Raw genomic sequence first — 13,069 nt, 5'->3', positions numbered from 1 at the left:
ACGTTGCGTCAACCGATTCGTCTGATTGCTTACAGGATTGAATTATTGGGATTTCTTCTTATGCCTAACGCTGAAGCATGAGATGAGACCATGTTGATGGCTCCAAACTTTCGACCGCTTCAACTCCGGCCGATTATAGTTGAATACACTTACCACTGAAAACAAGTGATAAATTGCGGCGCAGCCAATGGTGATATGGTACGAAGCGAGTTGGGTAGGTATCGAAGGTTGGCTATCAATCACTCTGCTATTCATCCACGAAGTAGGGAACCTTCTGCATTTCTGGGATAGTAACAACTAAGTATCTATCTTAGTATAGAACACGGAATGTTCTGTTTCGAAGAAGTATCTACTGAGCCGAGATACCACCATCTACAGCGAGACAGGTTCCCGTGACCCAGCTGGCGTCTTCACAGGCATAGAAGACCGCTGCACGAGTGATATCTCTCGGTTCACCAAACCTCCCAAGCGGAATTGTGCTGATAACAGCGGCCCTATCACCTTCCAACAAGCTTCCCAACGAAGCATCAAGCATTGGGGGTTTGTGTGTCTACGTATCCGGTCATCGCGTTAGCCATTGGACTTCATCTAGAATAGGTGTATGAACTGTACATGCATCCCGACAGATCGCGATACCGTGTGCAATCGAGCGCAACAGAACGAGTCGTTGCGGCCACGGCTCCCTTCGTGGCAGAATACACCGCTGCAGCAGAACCGTAAGTAATTGCAAAGTATGTATGGGAAAGATGGATTCAACTTACGGAGACCGTGCATGCCAACAAAGGCCACGATCGAGGCAAGGTTCACGATCCAGCCTCGGTCACCACGCGGATGGGATCCTGCTTCTTCATCTGCCGGAGAGCGTACTTGCAACCGAGGAAAGCTCCCCTGATATTGACTCGCATGTGCAAATCCAGCATGTCCTCACTGGCTTCGTCAATGGGGACAGCGGCGCTTGACTCGGCGCAGATTCCTGCATTGTTCACCATACTGCAAGGGCTGTTTGCCAGTACCTGTATATGCATGAATTCACGTTTTGTATCTGTTGTACAGTACCATAGGCGCCTTACATGTCCAATCTTCCATACTCTTCGACGGCCTTTGAGACAACAGCTTCGACCTGTTTGGCGTTGGTGAACTGTCTGGACAAAGACAGCCCTTCCGCCCCATTGTTGAATCACTTCATTGTGTCGGGAGATCAGCTCCCACGCCCTGCGGCCGTAGATCGGCACACACAAGCGGAGCTTAAGCTGGAGAGATTTGGAACTTCTCCAGCAATCGTGACGGTATATTATTAGCGGCCGATGTGGACACCGGCCAGAATGTCCCAAACAGAGAGACGGTTGTCACAAGTTCAAGCCCGAGTAGCTAATCCCTATACATGGCAGTCAACGGTGCCGGAAACGATTGAAGCTTGCGGCACAGGCACCGGATTACATACTCGAGATAGTTTCCCTCCGGAAACCTTATACACTCATTCGGCTGGGGGGTTTCACTTTCTATATAGAGTAAGGTACCTAAAGTAGTATGCTGCTGCAAGGTCTACGTAAGCATGCTCCCAGTCAGTAAAGCCGACAATTTTTGTTGTCTTGCCCCTGGCACTTTTTGCAAATATAGTGCCCAGGTGCCTAGCCAGGATCATGATCTCTTTTCATCCAGCATCCAAGTCCCTGGTAAGATCTTGTCAGCAATTTTGTCTGTCTCTCATCAGCTTTAATATTCTGCGTACATACGAAGCGGTAGTGGATCATGATCACGAACAATGGCCAGGCAGCCCGAGTGCTGGAGGACAAATTTGGCCATAGTGACAGGGGCTTCTCGAGGTGAACTCTCTCTCTTTCTATGTATATCCTTTTGACACAACTCCACTGTTGACATACTTCTGCAGGACTCGGAGCTAGCATGGCCACTCAACTGGCCAGTAAAGGCTGCTCCATTGTGATCAACTACAGCTCTGACTCGTCGACGACAAAGGCCTCCGCCCTGGCCACCCGGTTACAAGACGAATATTCCGTGAAAGCCATCACCGCAAAGGCTGACATCGGCTCAGCCAAAGGACCAGCCGAACTGGTCTCGATCGCAAGGGATCATTTCTCCTCCTCCTCCTTCTCGTCGAACCCTCCTAATAATAAGACAAGAGGAGGAGGCAAACCCTTCGAGATCGACATCATCGTCAAGAACGCCGGCATCGTCCTCCCGGAACCGGTGGGCTCGATCACGCTCGAGAACTTCGACGCCCAGTACCGGATCAACGTGCGGGGGCCGATGCTACTCGTCCAGGTCGTGCTGCCCTACCTCCCCACGGACCGGTCCGGCCGCATCGTGGACGTCTCCAGCATCGGGTCCAGCATCGGCTTCTGGTACCAGACCGTCTACGGCGGGACCAAGGCCGCCGTCGAGGCCATGACGAGGACGTGAGCCCGTGAGCTGGCCGAGCGGGCGACCACGCCGACGACCAGGTATATCACAGCCGCGCCGAGGGCCTTGATGATGACCACGGATCGGGGGAGCGCTAGGATCATCGCGTTCGCGGATAGCATGGCGGAGGGCAGACCGGGACAACTGTCGAGGATGAGGCAGGAGATGGGCAGATGAAGAGGAAGGCTTTGGTTTTGGCTTTGTGTGAACGCCTCTGATAGTTGCACCGCAGCATGACTGCCGGCATTCGAGAAGGCATGGAGGATCAGTTCGCGCTTCTGCTCGTTCTTCTTCTCCTCCTGCCCGGGGCCAGATGAGGATGTGGGATCCAAGAATTGGCGTATTGCTGCTACGGCGGGCTCAGTCTGGTGTATTTCGCGATGTGCCTTGGGGCCGCGAAGAGCCAGGCACAGATGATGACGAGGCATCTGTGTGGTGGATGCTTTCCCGGCTCGTACAGGTAGATTTGATCGTTAAGCTTGACAAACTCCGACAGGGGGTTCTGCGCAGTGAGTTCCATTGTTTCGGTTGTTGACTCGGTGATATCGAGAATTGACAAGCTAGCTACGGCAGATTTGAGGTACCTCGAGTCAGATAGCGGCCGGTGGTGACTGTTTGAACAGGTTAAGCGCTTTGCAAGGATTTTCTTTGTATGCATCCAGCTTATCCATGTCTGCTTACTATTCATCCTGAGATATATTGCTTATCAGAAAACGGGAGTGCGGACAAGGTTACAATAAAGCAACGTGAATAAAGCTATAATATATATAGTACATGACAAAGAAGACCAAACAAGACCATTCGTTTCATCCATCCATAACGATCAAAGCCGACCAGACCCGATGAGAGACCAGAAGCAAGCAAACCGTACCAGCTAGTAGTTGGATAAGTTACATACATCAAGTAAAATATTAGAAGGAGTACATAGGCCCTTTTTCTAATTAATACCTTTTCCTTTCCTTCCTTCGTTTCTTTCTTGTCTCTCTTGATTTGTTTGTTTTCTTCCCTCATCTCATTGACCCATAACATGACTTCATTTATCCCATCAAAAGGCTAGATAAGATAGACAAGAATCTCAAACTCAAGTCCTCACAACCCCCTCCACGGCACCAGCCAACTCAGCAAACAACACCCCCTTGAGGATCTCCTCCCCTTCCTCGACCGCCCACTGGCCCGCATTGATCAACTTGCGCTTCCAGCTCTCGCGCTCCTCGGGCCGGAGGTCCTCCCATCTCCGTGCGCCCCGGACCGTCTCCGCAGCAACCTCGGCCTCCTCGTCGTGGGTGCTCGCGACGTGCGCGGAGATGGAGGTGTCACCTTGGTCGCGGACGATGATGGCCGACTCGGGCGCGCGATCGAGGTCGACGACAGAGGCGGCGGCGCGGCGCGCGGCGAGGAGGTCCCGGAGGGTCTGTCTTACTTGTGCTTTCGGGACTTGTTGCCCAGGGGCTCCGGATTCGTATGCCAAACGATCATCAACGTATCGGCCCGGTAGGCCACCTTCAAACATATACGGCCGGGCAACCATCTCCCTGATGCTGGGCGGGAGCCACTCCGTGGCACCCAGGTAAGGGGGCGTTCCGCCTCTGATCTCCGTGAAGGCTTGGAGCAGGAAGCAGCTGATTGCGACGATGAGCAGCGCCACAAGACCGCTATACGCCGTCTCCCATGCCGGGGAGTACCCGGGGGTGACGAGGACATAGCGCGGCTCGCGCGTGTAGACAGTTGGGAAGGGAGAGAGCGGGAAGGTGTGCACGACGACTGTGTTGCCCATGCTGACGGAGGCGAGTTTGACGTATTGTGGTGGAACACTTCCCGTGACGGGGTAAGGAGGTGGTGTGAAAGGAGAGAAGCAGATCTTGGTCATGGAAAAGGGGTGGACATCGCGGAGGGTGGTGTAAGAGCGTAGTTTGTCGTATCCTTTAAATTTACTGTCCTTTTTGTTCTTAGGGCTGTATTCGAGCGTGAAGACTTCGATGGACTGGTCGCTGCCCGAGACGGCGATTATGAATTGTCGCTCCCCATGGCGATTCGCGCCTAGATCGCAGACGTCGAGTCCGAGACCGATCTTTATCGATTTGCGTAGCTTTTTGCGGCGGATGATCGCTCCAGAGGGGCCATCGCCGCCCTTGGCACCACCCGCCCGGGAGGAAGATGAAGATGAAGACGACGATGAAGGGAGAGACAGGACCACCAGCTCGCAGCCCGCGCGGTCCGGTGCGTTCTGCAGAAGCAACAGCGTCGTCGGGGACAAAAACCGCAGAGAACGGAACTTCGGTCTCGCCTTGCTCTTCGCGTAGTAATCCGAAAAGGGCACCGTGTACACGCAGCTGACTTCGGGAGAGGCATTCGATCTCTTCGAGGACGGGATCTCGAACGCAAACACGTCGACGCCGTTGGTGTATGCGACTTTGAACTTCCTGCCCCCGTTCTTCTTCTCCTCATCATCCAAATCTACAATATCCACATCCTCCGCCTCCTCCCCGTCACCCAGACGTATCCGACCCAGGACGTCCGACTCATTCGGGGTCGGGGTAGCCGCATTGAAGAGGACGACCTCGCCCGACGGCGCCAGCCCCGTCGCGATGGCTCCTATCCGAGGAGCATCTGCGCCTCTCCACGGCGACAGCCGCAGTACCCGCTGGTAGGTATCGATCTTCCGGCCCGGGGCGGGTTTCTGGGTCTTGGTCCGGAAGAGCGATGCGCGTGACAACGCCGTAGTAGTCTTCCTTATCTCCTCCTTCTTGTCCTTCTTGTCTCTCTTCTTCTCTTTATCTCCTTCTGCTGCTGCAGTCTTCCGCGGCGGATACTCCAACCGAAACGACCTCAGATGCTGATTATTCCCTTTCTGCTGCTCCGCCTGCGAGCTATTGATGCCCGCCAGCGCCACGATCGAGTCATTGCCGTCATCATCTCCTTCTTCGGCCCGCGCGACCGCGAGCGAGGTAACGGAATCTTCGTCGCGCGACAGCTCAATGTCCACGACCTCGGATATCTCGCTGCGTTTGGACGTGTTCAGAAGCGCCTGTTGCTCCGGGAGCCGTTGGTCAGCGCCACATCTACATTGAACGCATGTCGCATACTAGCAGTCCCTGGGTGGAGGGCAGAGAGACGGATGAGGGCAGGGAGGGGTGAACTTGCGATCTTATTTCCAACACCGCTGCGGCCCTCGCCTCCACCGCCGCCGACGAGGAGGAAGCCGTTGTTGCGCGGATCGAAGTCCGCCGCGAAGAGCGGGCAGGAGAGAGTGATCTTGGCGGAGGGTATTTCGGGCGCCATATCTGCGGTCGCAGAGCGAGGGTGCTCTGTCTCTGGATATCGGACGCAAGCAGGATAAGGCGTGGTCAGAAAGGTGACATGCGCAGCTCAAAGCATTGTTGTTGATATACACAGGCCAGGCTGGAGCTGCCAGGTGGTCGATGATGCTGTCCGCGGTCAGCCGTCTTGGCGGCCCTAGCCCTAAGCCCTGACCTCGACGTCCATGTGTTAAGAGTCGGATGGATCCAGATCGTTTTCTTTTACGCGTACAAAAGGTCGTCTACCTAGGCATCTTGGATCTCGAGAAGAGATGGAAATGTAACAGCCGTAGAAGTCCCATTACTTCTATAGAGGCTCGTCCCTGGATCTCTAAAAACGGAAAAATAACAACATAACGTCATCTTTTTATGCTGGATCCTCACGTTCACTCCACATCCTGTCCAGTAAACTCCGGGAGGCGCTTTCTCACGTCCTCCCACGTCTCCTCGCCATCGACCAGCGACTTGATCGCCTGCAGGATCTCGTCCTCGCTGGCGCGGACCTGCTTCGTCGTGTCGCGGTCCCGCAGCGTGAACGTGTTGTCCTTGACCGACTGAAAGTCGACCGTGACACCGAACGGCGTGCCCAGCTCGTCGTTGCGCGCGTAGCGCTTGCCGATACTGGCCGACGAGTCGTCGACACGGTTGGAGATACCCATGCGGCGCAGCTTCGCCGTCACACGCTGCACCAGAGGGTGGAAAGAGGGGTGTGTGGAGAGGGGAACGATCAGGACCTTGGTGGGAGCAACCACCGGTGGGAAGGAGAGGACCTGATCCTGTTAGCCTTGACATGTTCATTCAAAAAGTAGATACAGTAGAAGAACACTTACCCCACGGGCCTCATCGTCCGGCCTGGTCCAGAAGACGTGCTCGATCAAGCTGTACAGGATTCGACCGATACCAAACGACGGCTCGATGACGTTGGGCGTGTACTCGCGGATGTTCTCCACGCGCGTCCGCTTCTCGATGTTGATGAGGTCCTTCTCCAGCTCAACCTTGCCGGAGCCGACGCCCTCCACGTCGATTTCGATCTTGCCGTTCTTCTCCAGATCGATCGCCAGCTTCTCACGGAGCTCCTGCGAGAGCTCGTTCACGGCGGCCTCGACCGTCTTGCTGTCCTTCTTGAAGCGCGGACCGAACTTCTTCTTGTCGATGTCGACCTGCCACTCCTCAATGCGGAGAGGCTCCTGGCGGACCTCACGCACGCAGAGAGGCGCGCCGGTCTTGTTCTTGTGCACCGTCAGGTCATAGGCGCTGCGGTCAGCACAGCCGACACACTCGATCCAGCCGTAGCTGGTGTGCAGCTCCGCGTCCCAGCAGTCCGTGGCGTAGTGCGCCATCTCGTTCGCCATGTGCTGGCGGAATCGCAGCTTGTTCCTGTCGACACCGAGCTTCAGCAGGAACAGCTGGATACGCGCGAGGAAGTAACCAAGAGTCTCGTTGTCCACCATGCCGCTCTCCACGGCCTTTCCGATCGTGATCTGCTGGGTCTGGGTGCTGCCCGCCAGCTGGACCTCGCGGGGCAACAGAGACATCTCAACGTCCTTGACCTCCTCGAACCGGGGGTGCTTCTTGCCGCCCTCCGGGTCCACAAAGTGCTCAATCTCCGCCATCAGGAACTCACGCACGCGCAGCAGACCGGAACGGGGAGAGATCTCATTCCGGAAGGACTTTCCAATGGAGGCAGAGGCGAAAGGCATGGACTGCTGGTTGAACTCGAGCAGCTTCTGGAAGGTCAGGAACTGACCCTGCGCGGTCTCGGGTCTCAGGTAACCCGGCATGTTGCTGCTGGGTCCGATCGAGGTCTGGAACATCAGGTTGAAGGCGACGGGCGGGAGCAGGTTGCCGTCCGTCCTGGGGTTCCGGATGTCGTATTTGGCGATGAGCTCGCCGAGCTCGTGGCCGTCGTAGTTGTCGATCTTGGCCAGGACCTCCTCGTACTCCTTGACGAGGGCATCGTCCAGCTTGACGGCCTTGGTGTCCTTGACCTTCTTCTTCTTCTTGGCCTCCTTCTCCTCGTCCACCTCGACCTTCTGGCCACGGGCCTCCTTGTCGCCCTTCAGGCGCGCCTCGAGCACCTCCTCGACCAGGTGGTCGGCGCGGAAGATCTCACCCGTCTTGGGGTCCTTGCACATCCAGTCGGCGAACTTGTCGACGTGCCCACTGGTCTTGAGGACCTCGTGCGGGGTCAGCATGGTGGTGTCGACCTCGAGCATGTCCTCCTCCAGGACGAAGTGCTTTCTCCAGAGGTCGACGATGTTGGCCTGGAGACCGCAGCCGGGCGGGCCATAGTCATACAGCCCGGAAACACCGCCGTAGATCTCGAAGGAGGGCGTGTAGAAGAGACGACGACGCAGCAGGGAGTCGAGGTTAGCACGGTCCATGGTCTGGCCCGTCTTGGTTGTGATGGTCGCCATGTTGGAACCTGCCTTGACGGCCTGCGCTCTGAGAGTGTGCGGGGTGGTCGAAAACGTCCTCGCGGGGATCCTCAGATGAGTAAACGGGCGCCGCAGCAGTCGACCAACAAAGGGCGATCGACTCATACACCACGTTGAGCGGGGGAAGCGAAGTAGGGCGGGGGAGGAGAGCGGAAGAGACAGCGGGACACGACGAGATGGCGAAGACGCCGAGCGCAGCGAATCGGCGTCGAGATTTTGTTCGTCTTTCTCGATGCGGCGGTTGTGCTGAGCTGCGGGAGCTGCCGCCGGACCAACGTTTCTCCGTCTGAATATTTCCTTTCAGAGATACAAGATAAAGATATCGAAAAACATATCGACCACGATTGTCCCCCAAACCACACCGACAAGATGGCCAAAGCCAAGGCGAAGGCGCCGCCCAACGCCAGCCTCGAGCTCAAGCCCGCCAACAAGCTCCGCCGCCAGCTACTCCATGTCAAACGCAAGCGCGCCAAAGACGCCGCAAAGCGCGCTGAGCGCTTCGGCCGCAGGAAGGAAGAGGCCAAAAACCCCAAGCTGAAGGAGGAGCGCCTGAAACGCAATATCCCGCTGACCCTGGAGCGGAAGCGTGTGTGGGATGAGGTCGACAGCGACGTCGAAGACGGGCTCGGACTCAGTGTCGACGTTGAGCGGATAAAGCGCCAGAAGCAGGAGGAAGAGGCCGAGTTGAACAAGCCATTGCCACAGGACGACTCCGGTAATGAAGAAGAAGACGGGGATGAAGAGGAGGGAGACGAATCGCAAGCGGAGGACGGAGAGGATTACGACGACCTCGACAGCATGCTCGCGAGCGACGACGACGAAGACAAGAAGGAAGGCGACGACAAAGACAAGAAGAAGCCCAAAGACCGCAGAAAGTCCTCTCTGCCGACGGCAACAGAGCGTGCAACCAGCCCAACACATTCGACCAAGAGCACGAATCTCAACCTCGCGCCAGAGGCCCTGGCTGCCAAATTCCCAACCCTCTTCACGACCGAAGCGCCTCCCACCCCCAAGATCCTCATCACCACCTCCATCAACTCGACCCTCCACCACGAAGCCCAGATCCTGACCAGCCTGTTCCCGAACAGCGTCTACATCCGACGCACGGCGCACCGCTACGCGCACAAGTTCTCCGTCCGGGAGATCTCCAAGTTCGCCTCGAACCGGAACTACACGGCCGTCATCGTGCTGGAGGAGGACCAGAAGAAGCCCTCGGGTCTCACGATCGTCCACCTGCCCCAGGGGCCGACCTTCCACTTCTCCATCTCCAACTGGGTCGAGGGCAAGAAGCTCCCGGGACACGGCAACCCGACGGACCACTGGCCGGAGCTTATCCTGAATAACTTTCGCACACCCTTGGGTCTGTTGACCGCGCACCTATTCCGCTCCTTGTTCCCGCACCAGCCAGACTTCGAGGGCAGGCAGGTGCTCACCCTGTAAGTATATCTACTGGAAGCTCTCAGTTTTGTTTAATTATATTATTAACAAATATTATAGAATGAATATGCGCGACTACATTTTCGTAAGACGCCACAGGTACGTTTTCCGTGAGAAGCGCGAGACCGAGAAGAGCGTCGTCGGCGCGGATGGGAAGGAGATGAAGGGCGTCGAGGGCATCCGTGCCGGTCTGCAGGAGCTGGGCCCGCGGTTTACGCTCAAGTTGCGCCGGATCGATAAGGGGATCCAGCGCGCGAGTGGACAGGAGTGGGAGTGGAAGGGAGGCATGGAGAAGAAGCGGACGAGGTTCCAGCTGTAGATCTGCCTCTGCATCTGGATCTGATGGTTTGTTGTTTTACTTTGGTTTTGATGTTTTTTGTTGAACAAAAAAGGATTTTTTTTCCATCGCATGGTCTGGGCGGAGTCAATTTGCTGGTTGTGCTTGTTTGTTTCTTTTTCATCGATTGATGTTCCTGCATGGAGTTTTATCTTAAGTATAGTACCCATCGAAATGCACATGGTACATAGGTAGATTAGCTACAAAATACCACTACCGTTTATAAGGAATCGAGGAAAGATATATGCATTACAGGATGTACAGTTGGGGTGGATATACATACAGGATACCCGTGACCATGGTTTCAAGAAGTGCTCCATGATGGCTGTGAAAGATAAAGGATCGCTCACCAGCTTGACTTATTTCTCCTGAGTAGGTAATTAAACATTTTTCTCTTTTTTTTCTTTTTTTTTCATTCAAGACGGTCCAGCTAGCTAACTAACTTTTTCTATTCTGCTTTTTTTCCCGTCCCGTCGGTCTAATAATAGATAGTCAAAATAATGCTAAACAACAATAGTTCCCCCAAGCCCCCTTCCCAAAGTCAAAAAAAAAGCCGAGCACTATCTCCCGAAAAGTAGCGCTGGCCAAATAAGAAAATATATATACAAGATATTCCCAACCAAGAGAAAATCAGATCAGAAGTGGTCATGGACTGCTGGCGCGCAATGCAATGCAAGCTCTGGCTCGGACCTACTGCAACCATCGCCTGATATTAATAATATCAGATATCAATCTTCAAAGATCAAGAAAGGTCGTAAAGTTCGTCAAATGCATCGGGTCGCTTTTTCTCCTCCTCCTTCGCTAAATCCAAATCCAAGCGTGGCCTCACGCCTAGGGAGAATAAGCAAGTATCTTTTCCTTTTTTTTTCCCCGTAGAGTCGATGTTGTCTCACGTCCTCCCTTCTTTTACCGTCGAGGGAGTGGTATCCCTCAGTTCCTTTTTTTTTCACGCTTGCGACGACCTTGGATGAAGTACCAAGCGTATATATAAATCGCAAGTCGTCTTCATTTGATAACGGATGCCCCACGGCAAGGGGGTTGTCACCCTTCCATGTCCCTTACCATGTCCTTCGCCAGCTGCTCATCGTGGATATCTAGCCGTTTCAACGCATCCTTCAAGGCGTCTGCTGCATTCCTCTCTCTCCACGTCCGCGTTTTGGGGATCGGTTTCTTCGCGGTGACAATCCGCACTCGCGCGGTCATCCCATGCGCCGTGACGAGCTCCGTCTTCACTTTCTCGCATAGATCCCGGACCGCGTCCGCGCTCCAGTTTCCCGTTGCCGTCAGCTGTCGCAGACTGGTGGCCTCGAGTCCCTCCAGCAGAGCGATCAGGGCCATCTTGCCCAGTGTCTTCTCGCGGGGCTCTTCGGGCCAGATGCCCACGGGGAATGTGAGATCGTAGACCCGAACGTTCACGAACCCAGCCGCCGTCAGAGCGGCGGGACGCAGATGGTCCTGGTTGCGTGGGTATCCGCACGCTTCGGCGGCGGAGTGCATCGCGGAGACCCAGATGCTGAAATAAGAATCTCGAGAGTTCGGGATGTTGATGATATCTGCTGCGACGTCTGCGTCTGCAATCTCGATATGACCGCCAGGCTTGAGGTGGTGAAAAGCCCGCCGGTAGATGGCGCCCCAGTCACTGAAGGCACCGGAAAGACCCCGAAGATGGACCAGATCGAACGGCTCGTGGTAGGTCCATTCATCTTCGGCGTCGTCAAGTTGGAAGAAGACATTGGGAAGATCGAGAGTGCTGGGACCGGCGTCAAAGACGCTGATATCCGTGGCGATGATCTCCGCGTTGGGATACTGCTCACCTAGTTCGATCGCCCAGTCACCAGGGCCGGTGCCAATGTCCAAAACGCGGCTGGGGCCCTTCACGAGAGGTGCCTTCAGCAGTTCACCATCGAGCAAGATAAGATAGATCTGATGTATGATGTTCAAACGGGTCTGCTCGGCATCATCATTGGGCATGAAGTATGTCTCGTTGCAGTACCTCCGGCCATTTTCGATTATTTCCTGGATGGTATCTTTCGAAAGCAATCTGGTTGATTTTCTACTGCTATCAGCCGCTGGTCGATTTCAGAGAGAGACCGCTGGTCTCGCGATGCATGGGTGGTGGGTTGCCAACATTGAATGTTCCCCGTCAGATTCTTCTGACTCGGAAACCGAGTCGTAATCGGATTCTAGAGGCGAGTCTGATCCATATTCCTCTTCTTCTTCGCCATCCTCCACAGACTGGCCACTCCCCCCACGAAGTTCATGTTCTGCCGGTTGAGGGTTTTCTTCGGCCATGACATGACTGTACCATCTAACAGGCTGAGGATAACATGAGCGGGCGGCTTTTGTTACAAGAGACGATGGCAGCCGGCCAAACGGTAACACAGAATCAGATACACGCCCCTATAGTCGAGTTGAGTGTCCGGGGGGGGAGACTGCCTGTGTTTCCCTTTTCTTTCTAAGAGGGGAGGAGCCGAGAGGGCAGCGGGAGAAGGGATAAGCAAAAGAGACCAGGGACTGAGCTAGTATTTCGAAAGCGCATTGACCTATGTGAATTCCAAGAGAGTAAAAGGTGATTTCCCGCGGGAAGATAGGTGCGGAGCAAGTAGCAACAAAGAAAGCTTTACGAGGGCAGGTAAAGCAGCGTGGTGCAGAGACCGACAAGCAGTAGTAGCACTAAGTGCGTTTGCAATCCGGACGGATTGTGCTCAATCGCAGTTTAACCAGCAGTCTAAGTTACTTACTAACGCGAGATTGAGCAGGGAACAAGCTCCATTGCTGTGACGGTGGACTGGTGGTCTGAGCATCCTTCGTAAGTAGTGCTGCAGATTATTAGATGATGATGTCTCTTGGGCTCTCGTGCACCGGCATCGAGCCTAAGGAGCCGATCCACCCACTGGGGACAAAGACCCAGCCGGAAGGGACCACTCGATCAAACGGAACGCATCGCTGGAGAGGCGCGGTCCGAAACCGAACTGCTGTGGCAGGCTGGCAGCAGCTAATCAACAACAGACTGGACCGTTTGACATGCAGGAACATCCGGTGCCGGGGTTGTGGCACCGACGCTGACAGGCTCCTGGGTATGATTCTTGCCAACAGATCCCAGAAATATAGTTACCGGTGAGCTCCGTAGTAGCGTCTACTTC

At 55.1% G+C, this 13,069-nt stretch overlaps 7 protein-coding genes across 7 annotated transcripts; 2 read left to right on the top strand and 5 right to left on the bottom strand.

Annotated features, from left to right (window-relative positions):
• Window positions 1-1,638: 1,638 nt before the first annotated feature.
• Window positions 1,639-1,803, bottom strand: VTN00DRAFT_1038 (uncharacterized protein; the record flags this gene model as incomplete). Its single annotated transcript, XM_069427029.1, has 2 exons — window positions 1,639-1,670; window positions 1,734-1,803. 2 exons carry the CDS (start codon window positions 1,801-1,803, stop codon window positions 1,639-1,641), a joined length of 102 nt encoding a protein of 33 aa, XP_069291740.1.
• A 99-nt stretch (window positions 1,804-1,902) lies between these two features.
• Window positions 1,903-2,418, top strand: VTN00DRAFT_1037 (uncharacterized protein; the record flags this gene model as incomplete). Its single annotated transcript, XM_069427018.1, has 1 exon — window positions 1,903-2,418. The coding sequence occupies one exon, from the start codon at window positions 1,903-1,905 to the stop codon at window positions 2,416-2,418; it is 516 nt and encodes a 171-aa protein (XP_069291739.1).
• A 349-nt stretch (window positions 2,419-2,767) lies between these two features.
• VTN00DRAFT_1036 (uncharacterized protein) lies at window positions 2,768-3,106 on the bottom strand (the record flags this gene model as incomplete). The annotated part of the gene is made up of 2 exons (XM_069427007.1): window positions 2,768-2,982; window positions 3,100-3,106. The coding sequence occupies 2 exons, from the start codon at window positions 3,104-3,106 to the stop codon at window positions 2,768-2,770; spliced, it is 222 nt and encodes a 73-aa protein (XP_069291738.1).
• Window positions 3,107-3,499: 393 nt separating this feature from the next.
• On the bottom strand, window positions 3,500-5,697 carry VTN00DRAFT_1035 (uncharacterized protein; the record flags this gene model as incomplete). Its single annotated transcript, XM_069426996.1, has 2 exons — window positions 3,500-5,443; window positions 5,560-5,697. The coding sequence occupies 2 exons, from the start codon at window positions 5,695-5,697 to the stop codon at window positions 3,500-3,502; spliced, it is 2,082 nt and encodes a 693-aa protein (XP_069291737.1).
• A 403-nt stretch (window positions 5,698-6,100) lies between these two features.
• VTN00DRAFT_1034 (uncharacterized protein) lies at window positions 6,101-8,131 on the bottom strand (the record flags this gene model as incomplete). The annotated part of the gene is made up of 2 exons (XM_069426985.1): window positions 6,101-6,484; window positions 6,545-8,131. 2 exons carry the CDS (start codon window positions 8,129-8,131, stop codon window positions 6,101-6,103), a joined length of 1,971 nt encoding a protein of 656 aa, XP_069291736.1.
• A 390-nt stretch (window positions 8,132-8,521) lies between these two features.
• Window positions 8,522-9,908, top strand: VTN00DRAFT_1033 (uncharacterized protein; the record flags this gene model as incomplete). Its single annotated transcript, XM_069426974.1, has 2 exons — window positions 8,522-9,588; window positions 9,650-9,908. 2 exons carry the CDS (start codon window positions 8,522-8,524, stop codon window positions 9,906-9,908), a joined length of 1,326 nt encoding a protein of 441 aa, XP_069291735.1.
• A 1,059-nt stretch (window positions 9,909-10,967) lies between these two features.
• VTN00DRAFT_1032 (uncharacterized protein) lies at window positions 10,968-12,218 on the bottom strand (the record flags this gene model as incomplete). The annotated part of the gene is made up of 2 exons (XM_069426963.1): window positions 10,968-11,979; window positions 12,055-12,218. 2 exons carry the CDS (start codon window positions 12,216-12,218, stop codon window positions 10,968-10,970), a joined length of 1,176 nt encoding a protein of 391 aa, XP_069291734.1.
• Window positions 12,219-13,069: the final 851 nt, after the last annotated feature.

Source organism: Thermoascus crustaceus (assembly GCF_041956765.1).
Source record: "Thermoascus crustaceus strain CBS 181.67 unplaced genomic scaffold VTN00scaffold_1, whole genome shotgun sequence".
Lineage (NCBI taxonomy): Eukaryota > Fungi > Ascomycota > Eurotiomycetes > Eurotiales > Thermoascaceae > Thermoascus > Thermoascus crustaceus.
The sequence above is the reverse complement of the archived record's forward strand: the minus strand, read 5'-3'. Positions and strand labels throughout refer to the sequence as shown.